General features: G+C 34.7%; 1 protein-coding gene across 1 annotated transcript in view; it reads left to right on the top strand.

Annotated features, from left to right (window-relative positions):
* CNTNAP2 (contactin associated protein 2) overlaps nucleotides 1-16,723 on the top strand; it is a gene marked incomplete at its 5' end in the record, with an annotated part of 1,036,243 nt that overhangs the window by 503,555 nt on the left and 515,965 nt on the right. The window contains 4 exons of the mRNA XM_082287522.1: nucleotides 1,195-1,398; nucleotides 3,724-3,908; nucleotides 7,077-7,220; nucleotides 12,622-12,886. Of these exons, the coding sequence (XP_082143648.1) occupies nucleotides 1,195-1,398; nucleotides 3,724-3,908; nucleotides 7,077-7,220; nucleotides 12,622-12,886 (798 nt within the window). The remainder of the gene's footprint in view (nucleotides 1-1,194; nucleotides 1,399-3,723; nucleotides 3,909-7,076; nucleotides 7,221-12,621; nucleotides 12,887-16,723) is intronic.

The raw sequence follows: 16,723 nt of genomic DNA, 5'->3' as shown, positions 1-16,723 counted from the left end.
TCACTGAAGAGCAGACCACAGAAGAAGGCAAAAATCAGTGGTTGAAGAACATATGAAAAAATGCCATCCTTTTTTTCATTCAGAGCATGAATGAATATGGTATGTCAATAAGAAGTGTAAATGCTTTTGAAGAACATGGGTGGATTTTTTTTTCTTTAAAAAAAAGAATATTTTCTTATTAATTCCTTTATAAGGATTTTACTTAATGATTATTCAAATTGTTAGTTGTCAACAATGAGGATGAAATGCTCATACAAATAGTAGCTAAGACACTGGTGATTGATTATTAGCAGTTTAAGGGGATTTCTTAAATCTCTATAAATTTTTAGAGGTAAATAAATATCTGTTTGAAATCTTTTACAGAACTCAGCCTAAGTTAAAAGATTCAATATTCCACATAAATGCATGTGTTGAATGGAATCCAGTTCTGCAGTTATTTTTACTGTGGTTCTAACATCCAGAAAATTGTGGAAATTTTTGTTCTTTCTTTAGAGTAGAGATTAAGTCATGAAAATAAGACAACATGAAATTTTGTAGTGTTATTATGCAATATTTATTTTAATTTTGCATTGACCTTAAATGTTTGCATCCCTCAGTTTTCACATATTTTAAACAAAACCAAACATGAAACAAAAATTAGTTCAAATGAAAGGTTTTCTTTTTCTTCTCAAGATTAGTTGAGGTGACAACTTATGCACCATTTCCTGGAATAGACAAGGCAAATATCTATGTTTTACATAAAATCTAAAATTGCCAGGCAGATCATCTGAGCTCATGTTTTACTGTTTACAGTCCTTACAGATACCTATAGTGAATTTTAAAGAAGTATCAAATGATTTATGAACGACCTCTCAGACATTTACCTTTCATTTTGAGCTATAATTAGGAAAACATACATGGTAGCAATTATATTTGGGAGAAAATGAAAGTTATTGACTACGGGTTGTAGCTTTTGTCCTCCCAAATCTGGTTTGTTTTTATTTTTGCATTCTGTGGATTAAATTAATATTCTGCCTGGTCCCTACTTTTTATGGTATGAAATTATTGTCAAAAGAAAATATACTTACAATGCCTATCACACTTGCACATTTTTTATTCTGTTCAGGTATGATCTGCATATGGCATGTCTGTTTTTCCAGTGGCCACAGGAATATACAATCACTCATCAATGATGTTATTTGTTTTTTCCTTTAGGGGCTGATGTTATCAATTTTGATGGCCATGTGGTGTTACCATACAGATTCAGGAACAAGAAAATGAAAACACTGAAAGATGTCATCTCTCTGAAATTTAAGACCTCCGAAAGCGAAGGTGTAATCTTCCACGGAGAAGGACAGCAAGGAGACTATATCACCTTGGAACTGAAGAAAGCCAAACTTGTCCTAAATTTAAATTTAGGTATGTTTTGATTGTTTAGTTTTGTGGTAGTTCTTAGCTGTCCCACAAAAATTTTAGGTCAAATCTTTCATCCTCATTCCCACAGTAATATGATAAGCCAAATAATCTAATCAGATAATTTGTTGAAAATGTTGTTAATTCCCTTTCTATATGTTGGGTGGGGGGGGGCAGGTGGGATGTAGTGTGTGTTTAGTTCCACCCTGTCCTTTTTACCCTGGGTGAGATACTGTGAAAAGAAGATCATACAAAAAAGCAAGATCAGCAATATATTGTCATTACTACAAACAAAAAAAAAAGGCTTGCTAGAATTATATTTGGCCTTAGCTGTGGCTTTGTGTGAGAGAAGGACACTGTCATCACGTGTGGAAGAATAAAGGTCACCCTAAGGAACCTTGCAGGAAAAAAAAAGTGTCGGTCTAGGAAGCTACAGGCCACATGGAGTTATAGTTCAGCAGCCTTCCTAGAGCCTAAGAAAGAGGACTAAGAAAGGAAAAGAGATTGTTTTATCAGGCAATCTTATGATGAAAGCCTGTATATATTACTCTAGTTCCAGTCCTCCCAGTGGAGGACAACAGGATCATAAGTGACTGGATTTATAAAGTACATTTATTATGAAAAAAATCCACATTTATCTGGTTTCAGGTATTTTTTCCATTCAAACAAAAGAACTTTAGAAGAAGATTTCATGCAACTTTCCTTAGTTCTCTTACAGACATGTGAAGACTAAATTGTTCCTTTTGTTATTTACATTGAATGGTACTTATTTCCACTAGCATTTTCTCTTGTTCTTTTTCTAACGATCAACATGAACAGATGATGAGAAAGCACACCTTCCTATAGCAGTTACCTATTTTTAACAATTTTAATTGCAGTAGTAACCCTTTCATTTCCTGTTCCTCTATATTCTTCAGCACAGACTGTGTTTATAAGCTATTATAATTTCCATATATGAGTTTGGTAAGGATGTTCTTGAATCATTAGACTGATAAATGGGACTAGACCCTGTGACACATACTCAATAAACAGAAGTAATGCTTTATGGTATTTATTATTATTATTATTATTATTATTGTTATTCCTCTGCCTGAGAGTATTGTCTTTGCATCAGAGACAGTAGAAAAGAATGCTCATCTTGCCTGGTGAGATCCAGTGACTTAGTTTCATATACCAGGGACTGGGGGAAGGATGGGGAGACAGAAGTGGATTTGGGTTTCACTTTGCACTGCATTTGACTTTGTGTTGAAGAAACTGAGGCTCAATGATATGCATGTGATTCTATTTTATTTTTTAACCAACAGGACCATTGGCCATCAGTATAAAGGCAGGATGGTCATTTCTAGGGAAGTAATGTCTTAAGCCATGGAAGTGTTATTTGCCAGAATGTGTTTTCAGCATGCACAAACCTTAATGTCTGACTTGCAAGCATTCTTGAGGGTAAGAAATTCTCAGCCTCAGAAATGCTTAGGTCCCTTTAAGTTTTCAGAACATGGAAGATTGCATTGAATTATTGAGCAGTGCAGCAATATTTCACACTTACTGCTGAATTAGTCATTTGCTGCTTCAGTTGGGATCTGTGCTATCAACCTTTGCTGGCTTAGCTGTGTCAGTCAGATGGCAATGAGATGTGATCTCTGACTAGCACAGCTGCACTGGCAAAACCCCCTGGATAACACAGCAGAGAATTGCAAAGCTGTGCTCTTGCTAGTAGTATGACTTCCAGAACAGGAAGATTGCTTCAGGAGAAGAGACCAAAATAAGCTGTATTAGCAGAAGATGTTTTTTTGCTGCTGTTAACTCAGTCTGCATTGAGCATTTTCACCTCTGCTTACTGGTAAAGTGATAGTGGTGGAGGCCACAAAACATAGAATTCAAGAGTGAAAAGGCTTTTTGTTGTCAAAATCTGTTATCAGGATCCATGTTCTCTTCAGCAGTCATAAATCAGTACAGTTTCAATGCAGCTCAGGATCTGGCCCAGAGGTGACACTTTTCTTTTCTTTAGTGTAGGATTGAAGGTAGAAAACCCTAGATGTAAACAACTTTACAACTTGGAATTGGTATTGCTTCCTGGTTCATCTCCAAATAACTGCTATTATGAATTTATACATATATTCCTACAGATCAGTGATCTGATGCTCGCTGTATTTGGTCTAGCTGTTTGTATTTGTGGCAGCAACTCTCCACTGGGCAAATCTCAACTTCATAGCAGACTGACTTACTCTAGTTTATTGCATGTCTGGTATGATTCAGGTGAAACATTGGCAAAGAAAGAGGAAAATGTTTCCCTAACTAGTATGAGGTGAGAAATGCTATTGTTTCTGTTCTCAGGCAGCAACCAGCTTGGCTCTATTTTTGGCCATACATATGTGACGACAGGCAGCCTCTTGGATGATCACCACTGGCACTCCATCATCATAGAGCGCCACGGGAGGAACATCAATCTCACCCTCGACAGACACATGCAGCACTTCAGAACCAATGGAGAATTTGATTACCTGGACCTGGACTACGAGGTGAAGAGTGAAAGTTCTTTCTTTTCATTCAAATTGGTTTTGTAAAGATAGGTACAGTAAGAAAGCTAACATAATTTAAGAGGTTTTGTTACTTTTTCATAGTTTCTTTGATTACTTATTCCCTTACATTTCCTGAAATTCTCTTTCCAATGGTGTTGTCTCTCAAGTACAAATTATGTTTCTCTTAATTAGCCTACCAAGTCCCATCTGGTGTAACAATCATCTCAGCCCTTTGTTTCAAAGTGGGAGATCTGTGTTGTTCAGCAAGTTAGGCATACACAATTTTAAAAATCTCTAAAAGCAGCTACTCTAAGCAGGAAGTATATTAAAAAAAGTATGGTGCAATCAGTTGTTCCACTCAGGTGATAATTTTGCACTTGAATCAGAAAGCCTTAATCTGTGGTGTCAGTATTTATTTTTAGCAAAGGAAGAACATTAGAACCTTGTTATTAATGCAGATCTTGATCTGTCCTGTCTTAGTTAGGGAGATACTTCCTGGTATTTTCACAAATATGGCATCAGTAACTTCTTTCTAGAAAGAAGCAATGAAGAGTTAGGAAAGTTGTAAGAAAACTTGTTTAATCAATCAGGTTAATTCACACAAGTGTTAGTACTAATTAAATGTGGATTTGTTGTTTGATTACACTACAGCTTCAGGTATTATGAACTTGTTCAGCTCTTCTAATCTGTTGCACAACGTTCGACGTGTTGGTTGTTGCAATTTTTGTGTAATATGTTCTTATACTCATTACTGTTCCTAGTGAGAATTAATATGGTTGGCTGCACCAAATATGTAATTTCCACACTTATAAATGATGTAATGGAAAAAAGTTTGAATTAACTTGTGTATTGATATTTTTTCAATTTTTTGATCAAGAATATATGAATATTTGAAAAATATACTTATAATTGTAAATGCTTCTGAGTCAAATATTTGATTATATTCCAACAAATCTTTATGAATACATTTTTTGTTGGGAGTTCTAATGAGAAAATAACAAGTAAATTTGCCTGTACGTCTATTACTTATTGAGCACTGAAGATCTGAACTGAACTACTTAAAACACATAAATAGATTTTATTAAAGGTTTTCAAGTGAGTGAACTACAGAAAAACTTAGGCTGAATGCCATAAGCCAGGGTTGTGCAATTTGTGCGATTTGTGCACATTATATATATATTTTATATATATCTATATATATATATATATAATGTTTACATAACAAATATATTGCGTACAATAAGTGAATCCTAGTAAGAGCTGAATTCAGTGTGTTCACCTTCCCATCCTCTCTGCATTAAAAGATCTTACTGGCAGTTCTCAAACATGCATTTAATTCTCCATATACATGGATCCCTGTGTTTAATTGAACTTGAGTATGTGTGTATACATTTCTGTGGTTCCTATAAGCTCAAGAGACATAACCTCTTCTCCTTCCTTTCGTCTCACTTATCTCACTGGTTTAGGGCTTAGACATCACAGACTAAATTTAAAAGTGTTGCTTTTGTGATTAACAGGGAATAAGGCCAAAAGAAAAAAAACTATTTTTCATAGAAAAAACTGTTTCCAGGTTAATCTCTTTCAGAAAAGTAAAGTAAACATAAAAAGAAGAATAAGAATTAGTTCTGATTGCATTTTCAAGATCAAAAAATAGTCCCATTCTTAGTTCACTGTCACAATATGTGGTTTTTGCTTTGTCTTTTCTTCAAAATTCTTTCTTTTCCAGTTACTTTAATCCAAACACATGACTATAATATGCATAAAATATTTGACAACCATTAAAATATTAGTCACATTGTCCATGTGAAGTACTGTAACTTGTCTAAAGTCAAGTCATGTAAATTTAAAATACCTAAGGATGTGTCCACATGACTTTTACAAAGCTGGTGTGTGTGATTTATAAAGGTTTTAGATTTCAGCTGTATAGCTTTAGTTCCTTGTATATGACAAGTGGAAGCTGCTTCTTTGGGGTAGAAAGTGGTATCTTACATACTTTCAAAATGGAAAATGTCACCCTAGAGCTCTGTTTTCCTGCTGTTGGTAATAACAAATGGAATTGACAATGAATAATGTTTAAAAGCTTAATTCTGCCAAATCTCAGCAGCAGACTACAAATTGATATTTTTCTGAGCATTTGCGAGGCAGAAAAGCAAGGTGTCATTACTATTTATGCCATCATATAATGGATATAATTACCTAACATAGATTGCAGCGACTAATCTCATGAACCCCTTATTCTCGGCATTTGGGCTGCAAAATATTAATGAAAACATGTAACATTATTCACTTCCAATCTTTTCCATAAAGACCATGGTGTGGTAGAGATCTGTACAGTCTCTATGGAGTGACAGAGAAAGACTTCATGAGAGATTAACACTTTCAGAATGTAAATATTTGGTTTTCTAAGTTTTTTAACACTATAGATTATGCATAAGCCAGAATCAATTAACCAGGGTAATGAAATTTAGCTGTAAGACAAAAACAATTCCTTCTTCAGTTTGATGACTGAGTCTTTGCAGTGGTTGTCTTCATCTTCTCTAAGGAGACTATTTGACCAGCTAAATCAAGGGATAACTCCTCATTAACTACAACTACATGACAAAAGCATGGTAGTAAAAAGTCCTTCTGTTTAAGAGGGGATTGCGTCTTTAACTATGTAAATTCTTCTGGATTAAATAGATATATAAACATTAAGGGAGAATAACATGCCATATTGGAGGGCACCACTGCTGTGGTAGTCTGAGCTCTGGCACACAGTTAGAGCTGAGTGAATTATTTGAATCAGATTATCTGGCTAATTTCATGTCTACTTTTGTTTAGAAAAATACTGTGATGGAAATTTATTCCAATTTCTTTGTTTGAAATGCTTATTTTCTGGTAGCAATCAGAGGAACAGTTCATGTACGAATAACTGTTATGCATGTCTGTTCACTATTTGGACAATTGGAATAATACTTAGGTTTGGCTACCATAAATATTTGAAATTCGTTACTTCTTTTTCTGCTTTTGCAGTATTTATTTTGATATATTGTTTTCCTGTAAACAGTGTTGCCATCTCTCTTCTTTGCTGTGGTTGAGTGTTCAAAGAAAGCAGATATATCTACAGCAAAATTGTTTAAAAGTCTTTGCCTTCCAGTAACTATTTACCATTTTCTGTTTCATTTGAAGATAACCTTTGGAGGTATGCCTTTTTCTGGCAAACCAAGTTCTAACAGTAGGAAGAATTTCAAAGGCTGTATGGAGAGCATCAACTACAATGGCAATAACATCACTGACCTTGCCAAGAGGAAGAAATTGGAACCTTCAAATGTGGTAAGAGCATAATTTCAGGGTCATCTACACTTCTGCTTCTCTTTCTAAAGACTAGAAGGTTTTTGAGGGTGTGTTGCTGATATTCTTGTGATATACTGGAATAATATAAAACACAAAACAAATTTTACCACATGTATGAGCATTTTATTTTGGGGGTCTTGTTTCACCTTTCAAAAATTAACCTTTAGTGTCAGTCAGATAGCTTTTTTTTCTTTTTTAAAAAAAATCAACTGAGCCATTAATTGCCTTTTCCCTTTCTTCTCCAATTACAGTAGTCCAAAACCAGTGCAGACAAGATTTATTATTAAATGAATTGCAGCTTTCTTTTGGCTTTCAAATCCTGATAATATTCCATCCCTGCTGAGCTAGTTGGATTGCTGGTGTGCAAAAGGCTTTGGATGAGAATACTTCTACAGTCTTTTTTGATACATCTGAAAAACCTCAAGACATTATACTCAAAAATCATTATTTGCTTATTAACATTACAGAGCTTATTAGCATTTTATTCTATTTTTGCTGTGGCTTAAGTATTCATAGTTGCTTTCATGTTCAGACTTGTGGCTTTATGGGCAGGGTGATTAAGAAAGAATATACTTTAATTCCTGTGTTTTTAAAGCTCTAAGTGTTCCTGAAAATGCTTGCTGGCATGTAAAGGCAATGTGGGTAAGAAATAAATGTATTATTGCCATAACTTTGAGATTGTTCAAATAACTTTTTAAGCCTTTCTTCTGCATAAACTTACAGACTTCAAAAATTCCTGCTAACAATACATAGGTTTACACTATTTCATTTTCCTTTATGTAACAAATTGTAGGGCTGTACATATGCAGTGATGATGTCACGCAAAGTATTGATTATCCTTGGACAGTAAAACTGAAACTTCATGTAACTATGAACATTATGGCTAAATCCTCAAGGAAAACCAAGTGATAGTCTTGACTATGTGATGTTTTCCCATACAAATTCAGTAATGCAGCCTGACATCTATAACCTTTTCTATACATTAATTTCTACAGTATTGTCAAAGGGAAAGAATATGATATATATTCCATGCAGTAAGATCCCACTTTTAAAATTTTTTCAGCCCAATCTCATGAACTCATGAAACTTTGATTTTTTTAGGGTTTTTTTTCAAAATTACATGTGATTTCCTTCCTGCCGGGCATTTTCAGCTGTAATATAACCATGATTTTGAAAGATTGATACCTGATTTATAAAAGAATCTTTGTACAGGAGCAATCTTTCCATTTTGCACAATCAAGTCCACTGCAAGTTAGTAGGACATATTCTTAAAGCCTCTTTCCGAACAGAAGTGTTGCTTAAGAAGTTCCTATAGTGCAAATCCTATCCTCTAAAGTCCTAGCCTCTCAAAAGTGTGGCATAGCTAGCAGACATCTAAAGTCTTGAAAAATCATATTTCTGATTGTATTTCTTTCTTTCTTTCTTTCTTTCTTTCTTTGCTTTTAAAATTCTGTTGCCCATAACATGAAAGTAAAATCCTCATAAGAAGCTCTGGCAGTATTAGTGCCACATCAAGAGGTAATAATGTGCCAGTTTAATTTGATGATTCCTTTGATTTCTAATTCTGAGAATGACTATAAAAATAGAAGTGACCTTTGTTTTCAGTAGGAATACTTGCTTCAGCTCTTCATAAGTATAATCAATTTTACTCTAACTAAATCAACATGGATTTTTGTTTTTTACAAAACCATTTTTTCTCCTAGTTTTTAGCATGATTTAGCAATAGAAATAGACTTGTTTGAAGCTATTGTTGTTGTTAAGCATGTTTATGATGATGTCACTCAAGCAGTCCAACACGTGTCCAAAGCTCCATTGTAGGAGATTCTGTACAAACCCATAACATGAAACACACCTTGCCCCAAATAGTGTATTATCTTAAAAGGCATAACACACACAATATGATGAGGCTGAATACAAGCAAAGTAATCAGTGTGGTTGTGAGAAATATCACAAAGGAAGCATAAATTCAGAGTAGAGGAGGATTTTAAGTGCTGTGAAACAAAAGAAAATTATATTCCTAGATAAAGATGTATTTCACAAGTGACGCAGTGAAAGGGACTTGACAAATTAATTATACACAGTGAGGAGGCCCAGGAAATCAGAGATGATAAGATGGAGATGATCTTTAATTGTCTCTGAACAAAATTAAATTTAAAAAAATTATGTCTCATATGCATACATGTTATGAACAAAAAAGCACCACCAGTCATCCTTTTGCTTTATTGAAGATTAAGGATCAAAAGACAAATTAAAAGTATTCTAAATTTAAATAAAGTCCAAACCTGACTTTAGTAACATATTTGGTTTAGATTCAGAGAGTAAAGGGGAAATTTTTTTTGAATTCTTTCGTGATATTTGAGGTGGCATTAGCGTGCAGTGCGCTGGCTGTACTGTATGATCCACTCTTGTTTAACAGGTAGTGTAGTCTTAATAAAATCATTGCTTGTCTTCTGGGGGCTTCCTATTCAGCCAGAAGGTCTTTTAATTGGGAAAACTATTTACAGTAGTATTTTACACAAGGGATAATGTTTGAATGTGGATAGGCAAAATTGATTTATAAGTAAACATGAATCTAGTTTGCCACATCGATGAAAGATCACCATACACAGCTCAAGCTACACAAATTAAGTTGTTTTTACCTTTTCCCTATCAATGTAGTATGAAAAATTCTCTGATAAGACCAAGACTTTCAATATAAATGCACAGTATATATTTGACTTCCAGATGTCATTGCACAGAAAACTATTCAGCATGTCACTCTGATTCTACAGAAAAGGACCTCATTCTCTTTGAAAAATGAGGAGGCTATTGTAGAGACAAGCTGCAGATTAACTCGATCTCTTGACCTAGAACTAGTGAGCAATCTATATAAGATGGGCTGTACTTAAAAGAGGACTCATCTTGTGAACTACAGTCATAGAGGGGATCAAAAATCCAGTTCATATTAATCTGAATAGCTCAGTAGGGAAAATGCTAACTAGCAGAGAAATTAGAACTACGTGTTACTTTCTCAAGAAATTTTTAATGCTGCTAGGCTATTCATGGGAAATGCATTCACTGATGTGAAAAAGGATTTGAATGCATTCAGTGCCATTAACATTAATAGGTGTTATACATGCAAGTACCAAAAACATCAGGATGACAGAAGAGTGTCAATTGGATATAAAAGCCTTCTTGTAATGAGGAAATTGTTAGTTCCTCTTGGTAACAAGGCAGCAAAAGGAACTCTTAAAAGGAATGCTCTCTGAGCACTGCTTAATTGGTATCTGTGACTGAACCGTGAGATGACATCTCTCAAAGAATGATGTAGCCTTCCATGTCTGCCTTAACAAAGTAACAGAAGTTGTTTCTATGCACAAGGTGACCATTACACTGAGAATGATAGCCAAGGGTTACAGAGGGTATTTCAGACACTCCCCACCTTTTTTTTACTGTGTGTAAAATTTGTGGTTTAAGCACAAATATTCTGTAGCAAACTTGGAAATGTTCAGATTAAAACTACTCAAACAAATGAGTTACCCATTTCTATTTCAGTTTAGGAACAAATCTAGGAGATCAATTTAAAGAAATATCTTCTCTAGTTCCAAATTACTGAAAATATCAGTGTTCCATAATTGATCTCAGAAGCTGCCAAATTGATAGTCTAGCTACTGCTAATTCTACTGGCGTTTAGAGGTAGACTCTGTAAAACTTCTGATGTTCTGTAGGAAAAAGAAGTTGTTATGCAGAGTAATCCAAGTATTTATCCTAGGGGTCAACAAAATATTATTTTTATTCATTTGGGTTTTTACATGGAAATCCTATGTAAGAAGCTGAGGCTGCCACACCAGTTGTATCTCGCTATGATACAGATAAGGTGTTTCCTGATGGGATATTCTTTTAAAAAGTGATGGGTTTGGACATTGGCAAATGAGTGCTAAAACTTGCTTATTGATGTAATCCATTATCTCCAATTGAATATAATTATGTCTTAAAGAAATTTACTTAGGTCTTTCCTCCTACACATTTTCAAGTACAAATATCCTATCTTGCTTCCAAATTCTCTACTTTCCCTCAAGATGAACTTTCAGATGCATTTATACACTACAAATACAGAAATGTGACATAAAAGCCTAAATCAGTAAGTCAGTAATATGGAATTTAAAAATAATTATACAATAAAGATGATGACTGACTTCTACATGGATTCTGAACACTGCTAAGATGGACCACATCTCTAAATATCTATGTACCTCCAAAAATATTGTTCAAGCCTTAATATTTTTTAATGAACAAATAAATATCAGAGGAATTGCTATCTTGCTTATAGTAATAATATCTATACTGCATCAGATATAATTCTTCCTTCCCAAGTAGAACTGTAATTGCCACATATCCACCTGTAACAGTGCATGAGAAAGCCTTACCACAGGACATGATCCACTTTGCCACATATTATAGGAATTCTTCAGCAGAGGAATTTTTCTTGTTATATTTGCATTCATGCAGTAATAAGTTAATTCTGGACATAGATTACTACAAAGTACCTATGATTTCTAAGGAAAAAAAGTGGTAATGCATCCTACCAATTTGGTCTTTTGTTGCAAGAAGTGACATGAGAACCAGAGGGAAAAATTCATGTCCCTAATTCTAGTCTTGTTTACAGATACACTTTAAAGCCTTGTAGATCAATAAAGTTGACTGGATCTTTAGTGAATTTCCTGAAGAATCAAATTTTAAAGTGTGGAAACTAGTTTCTTTTACAGAGAAAATTATTTACTATCCAAAAATATGAAGTGTTGTTCACAATCAGCTACACCAAATCCTTCTGCTTCATGAATTGAAGTATTAGCATTTGCAGTATCACTTAGTAGAAAACATAACAGAGAAGCTGACTCTTCAGGTATTATACATCATTCTTTTGGAGAATCATGAATTGTATTGATTGACTCATTGATATCAGGGTATTTGGAAATCTTCACTCATTTTTTATACTGTTCTCTTACAGGTTTCTATGAGGACCACAGACAAGCCCAAGTTTATCTGTGATAAATTTACCTTTTAACTAGAAAAATTAATGCTTTCATCTGAGCTGCTTCTTAGACTACAGCTCTTCAGGGCAGACTGCCTTTTATTTTGTGTATGTACAGTACAAAATATAATGGACACTGCTAGAAAAAAAACCAGAAACATCAGTAACTATTACAGTAGTAACAACAATGGTAACATTAATAGCACATCTTTAGATGCATCATGCATTGATCACAGTAGTCTTTAGGCTGAATGAAATCTAGAATATTTTTCTAGAGGTAGCTGTGGATTTAGTGGAACCTTACCATTTTGCTTATGGTTTTGCTTTTTTTTTTTTCTCCTTTTTTTTTTTTGTGTGTGTTTTACTTAGGGAAATTTAAGTTTTTCTTGTGTGGAGCCACATACAGTGCCTGTCTTTTTCAATGCCACCAGTTACCTTGAGGTTCCTGGTCGTCCGAGCCAGGATCTGTTTTCAGTCAGTTTCCTTTTCCGGACCTGGAACCCAAGTGGACTTCTTCTCTTCAGCAAATTTGCAGATGGCCTGGGGAATGTTGAGATTGACATAAATGAGGGCAAAGTCAGCGTCCATATCAACGTCACCCAGGTGAAGAAGAACCGGATAGACATCTCATCGGGTAAGTGTGTTTTGGGTTTTTTTAAATTTGGTATCATTTTGGTTAATGTTGTTTAAAATCATCGTGCACCTAGAGATTGGAACAACTTTTTACAAAATTTAAAGTTTATATTGCAACTATATTAAATCCTTTACTGTTTCGTTGAGTAAGAGGTACAAGAATGTTGAAACAGTTGTTAGATTAAAAAAATATATATAAATGATCTTATTGTGTCAAGAAATCACCCCTTTTCCATGAGGCAGCATTTCTTCTTTATTCTTCCTTCCTTCCGTCTTGCAGTTTTCTCTACAAAAATACTTGGTTTCAAAAGAGGGATGTACTCCCTTTCTAGGAGTAGTCTAATAATTAGGCTGCCCCTAATATTTCCCAATAATTAGGAAACTCTCGTAAAAAAGCCAAATTCATTCATACCATAATTATTTGTATGGATTTTTTAGATCTGCATAACTATCCTGCAAAAACTTAGGTTTATTTCAATCCTTCATTGTTAATTTTGTTGCAACAGGCATTTCAGAGCCTGTGAAATTAACTGTGTGTGTGAACATAGAAAAGCAAAATATGGCATCTGCCAGGTAAGGCTGCGGAAGGAATGCTGCTGTTGTACAGTATATATCACAGCAAACTTTTTTTTCCCTTCTTCTGCAGGGAATTAACAGAGGCCATGGTATAAACCTGCCCTGTTTTCTAGAAGTCAAAATGGTCTGCCTTTGGCACAAAGATTTCTGACCACTGTGGTCCTATAGATAAAAGGTGCACAATTTTTTCACTGGCTCTTTTTAACAGCTGACAAAGGAGAATTTCACACAATTGCGTGTGCAGCCTTCTATGTAATAACTGCATGTCTAGGGTATGAATAGACTCTACTGGGAGGAATGCAGCCTGGTTATCACAAAATACTAGACTAACAAAAACCACAGCCTAGCCACCTAAAACCACTAGCAAATCTGGTATGGGTTTCATATCTTTGCTGTATTTTTGCCTGTCACCTGTAATAGCATGGTTTTCCAGGAGCAAGTTGAAGTCTTTTAGTCTTTATTCTATGTGCGTCTCATAATTTACAAACTTGCTTACATTAGCAGCTTTAATGTCAGTTTTCCAGTTAACATGGGGACATCAGTACTTCATTCTGGAACATCATCTGAGCTGATGTTCAGGTGGCAGAGTCTTGTTCCTTCACATCTCTGCCATTAAGGTACTGAACCAAGTTATGGTTTGTCTGCTTTTATTTGTCATAATTTCCCTTGAATACCTTCAAGTTGCATGTACTGAGTCGGGGAGCTCCAACTTAGCAGGCACAGATTTCAGATAAACAGGAGAGTCTAGCCTCCCAAATTTTCGAATACAGTTGAATTCCTGCTCTTCTCACTGGTAACTGGGCACTGCTAACCTCCTTACTTAATTACTGCTTTATGAAGTGCTTCTTGATGACTAGAAGAGATCAGACAGTAGGAGAAAAAGGTTTTCTTGTTGACTTTCATACCTAATTCATGGGAGCATTTTGTTCAAGGAGAGAAAGGCAGATGCAATTTTATATACTTTGATGACACTTTGCAAAAGTAAAAGTGAAATAATAATACATAGAAGTGCAGTGAATTAAGGGATGCAATTCTCTAAAGTAATCAAATAAAAAGCAGGAATGCAAAATGTTTAACTTTTGTGTAAATATAGTAATCATGAGAGGTTACATAGCATGCTGTGGGAAAACATTTGGATAATAGTAGGTGATTCATTGGAATCATGAAGCAGACATGGACTTGCATTTAAAATCAGGAAATGGAGAGCTACCATCAGGCAGTCTGTTCTTAGCAGTTTTCTTTGTATCCCAGGGATCCTTCCCTGCTGTCTGCTCAGTTTTTGTCAGGGATATTTTTTTCACTGTGTTAGCAGATCCCATCTAGAGTTCTTACATCTTATTTCGTGTTATCCTTTGGTCTTCAAAAGGGTACTTAACTGTTCCTTCATTTGTTTAACTGCATCTCCTCCCTGCTGGAGATTTCACTATATTCAATTCTTCATTAAATTCTCTCAGTCTCTTGCTCAGTCTTCTTCATCTTTTTCACAGGATAAGTCATCCCACTACTTTATTCTTGGAATATGTAAAAGAAAAATAATATTGTTATAATTATTAAAATGGTCTTGTGTACCTGAAGCTTCTTCACTCGTGTGGAGTTCAAAGTTATGTTTTGTATGAGACATTCCTACTGTCTGTTGTGCCTTAGATACCTCTCTCATTCTGTTGTTGCCACTTTTGAAAAACCACAAGTAGTTGATATTAGCATCAGCAGTTTCTAGAAAATTTTCTATAGATCACTTCTGGTTTTGGGAAAATACATTGTATTTTCTTCTTTAGTTACATTAGGTACTGTTTGCCTTGCTGCTCCTTTTGCTCCTTCAGTCACTTTCAAACCACAACCTCAATTCTACATATCTGGTAATTAAATCTATCCATATTATAAACATTTCATATTTATTTTATATGGGCTGAAAAGAATCAGGGTTGGTTATAAATACTGTAATATATAGTATGTATGATTTTTGTGTTACAAGTAAAAAGCAACTGACTTTTGTGTTGACCTTGCAAACCAGAATTTCAGGTTTTAATTGACCTGGCTGTAACTTGTTTAATGGTGACCAAATGACTAGCCCATGACATGTCCTGGGCTTCTGAGTGGTAAATGGCAGAGGCAATAAAGAGCTGGTAAAAAAACAGTAATAAATGTTTTACTGTGTTAGTAAGATGTACACTCTGCTGCATAGCAAAATGCTGAGTGTAACAGAATACTTTACATTAATATGCACATGAACTTTCAGTTTGTATTACATATGAAAAGGACAAAGATGATTAGCCCTTGTAATTAGACTTACTGCCTGATATTCTTCCTGAGCAAATATTTTCTTTTTTTCGTGATCTTGCCAATTGTACCTTCAAAACAGGTTTCTAAACAGGAAAAAAATCCCTGCCCTGCCCAGCATTCTGTTAAGCATCCAGTAAGCACTGCTTAGCTGTGAACAGACTGGCAAAACTGTTGTAAAAAGTCAATGCCTTTGATTTTGCTTTTTCTTACGTTAGTCTCATTAAGATGCTACCACCATTTGATTGATGAGAGTTATATTAATAAACTTGCTGTTAGTAAGAGGAAAATCAGGCCCACTGAGAGCTGAAATAAAGATTTAATTAGAAGAAATAAGCTACTGACTGTGCAGAATTACATATGTGAAATACTTAAAGTTTGTGTATAAACCAAGAGTTAAACATCCTATTGACTTTTTCTCTGCAAAGTAAACTTTGATTAATATCTTCACAATTGTGTATGTCCCAGCACAAGGATTAATAATAGGAGAGACTCTCAGAAAACAGTCAAGAGATTTATCTTTACTTCTTCATATACTTTTGGACTAAATTCTGGTTTTGTCATGATGAGATTAATGCAAACTTTCTAGAAATTGTTGGATTTACCCAAGGGATTGATGCTAGGCTGACAAGATGAAAGAAAGATGTGGTCTTGCATTTAGATCTTTTTGAAAGCAGATTTCCAATATAGTTTTGCACATTAAAGGATTCTGATATTCTGCTGCAGTTTAAAACTAATTTAGTTTGAATACCTACTAAGAACCCGCTCAATACTTAAAATCTGGCAATTAGAATAAGTTGTTGAGGAAGTTGTATTTACTTATAAGCTTTAACAAGCTAATGTCTTCTTTCTTGAGCACAGAAAAATCAGCAACTGGAAAATGTCATGCTCCCAAATCTCTCTTGGCTATAAAAACTTTTTATGAAACTTTCCCAAAGCCATATGCAAATGCAGTTCAATGCAGGGTTAAGCCACAGCCTGTGTC

The sequence above is a fragment of the Coloeus monedula genome (assembly GCF_965178545.1).
Source record: "Coloeus monedula genome assembly, chromosome: 1".
Taxonomy (NCBI): domain Eukaryota; kingdom Metazoa; phylum Chordata; class Aves; order Passeriformes; family Corvidae; genus Coloeus; species Coloeus monedula.
The sequence above is the reverse complement of the archived record's forward strand: the minus strand, read 5'-3'. Positions and strand labels throughout refer to the sequence as shown.